Below are 1,034 nucleotides of genomic sequence, written 5' to 3'. Positions count from 1 at the left end.
TTTTTTTTATACCTTGCTTTTAGTCTCGTCTCAGAAAGAATGTAACAGTAAGGGCAAACGATGATACGTAATATTGCAAAATAGTGTACTCCAGAATAATGTGTACCCTTGCATAAACTTCATTTTAGAAAACGGAAAAATTATAGCAATGATGAGGTCGAGGGGTATTTTATATGTAGTTTTACAATTCAGTGTTTCTTCTTCTAGTTTCTTCTACGTCAGTCATCATTTATTTACCTACATGTGTCTATATGGTATTATGATTATCCGCTCAGGGTTGACGACATTGGAGTCGACGGTGAATGAGCTCCGAGTCATGACCGGCGTTCTTCTTGCTCTGGTTCTCGTGTTGATCCTGGTGATGCTGGGGATGCTCCTCCACCTCACCAAGAACATGCCCAAGCTCACCCTGCCCGTGTTCTTTAGGAATGCCAAGAAGGGCGCTGCCAACATGAACGACAAAAATCCCACGCACAAGACCTGCAACGGTGTAGCCGACCCCAACGTCGCGGTGGGCAGGATTGCCAATCACCAGGTGCGTTTTAGTCTTTCTTGTGTAGTTTACGTGAAGATATTGCCTCCGTGGTTCTCGGAGCAGGGTACTTGTGGGCCCGTGTCCCAGAGGAACTTCCAAAGCTACATTAATTCATTCTAGTAGAGTTTGGGTTAATTTCTATCGTCATCAATCCCCACCTCATACTCTTTTGCTAATAGTTATCAGATTGCTTTATAGATTAAAGGATTATAGATAAATTTCAGTTTTGTCAATGATATACACGCCCGGGAACCCGCGCGCGCGTGTGTATGTGTCATGATTATGGCAGCCAGGTACGAATAACCTCCAATGCATTCCAGACCAGCTGCAGTCCGAAGACCAAGAGATCGTCTTTCAGAAAGTCGACCTACGGGCCCACCGAGGACACGGTCGGGCAGTACGAGCCGCGTTCCTTCAGGGTCCGACAGCCCTCCGAGTCCACATGTCCTGACGAAGGCGCCGACATCTCCCAGCAAGGATACGACAATCTAGGCCTATC

General features: G+C 46.5%; 1 protein-coding gene across 1 annotated transcript in view; it reads left to right on the top strand.

The window, feature by feature from the left end:
• LOC119587855 overlaps positions 1 to 1,034 on the top strand; it is a gene marked incomplete in the record, with an annotated part of 15,462 nt that overhangs the window by 14,078 nt on the left and 350 nt on the right. Inside the window, 2 exon segments of the mRNA XM_037936559.1 lie at positions 276 to 535; positions 856 to 1,034. Coding sequence (XP_037792487.1) covers positions 276 to 535; positions 856 to 1,034 — 439 coding nt within the window.

The sequence above is a fragment of the Penaeus monodon genome, chromosome 23 (genome assembly GCF_015228065.2).
Source record: "Penaeus monodon isolate SGIC_2016 chromosome 23, NSTDA_Pmon_1, whole genome shotgun sequence".
Lineage (NCBI taxonomy): Eukaryota > Metazoa > Arthropoda > Malacostraca > Decapoda > Penaeidae > Penaeus > Penaeus monodon.
This window is presented reverse-complemented; position numbering and strand designations above follow the sequence as displayed.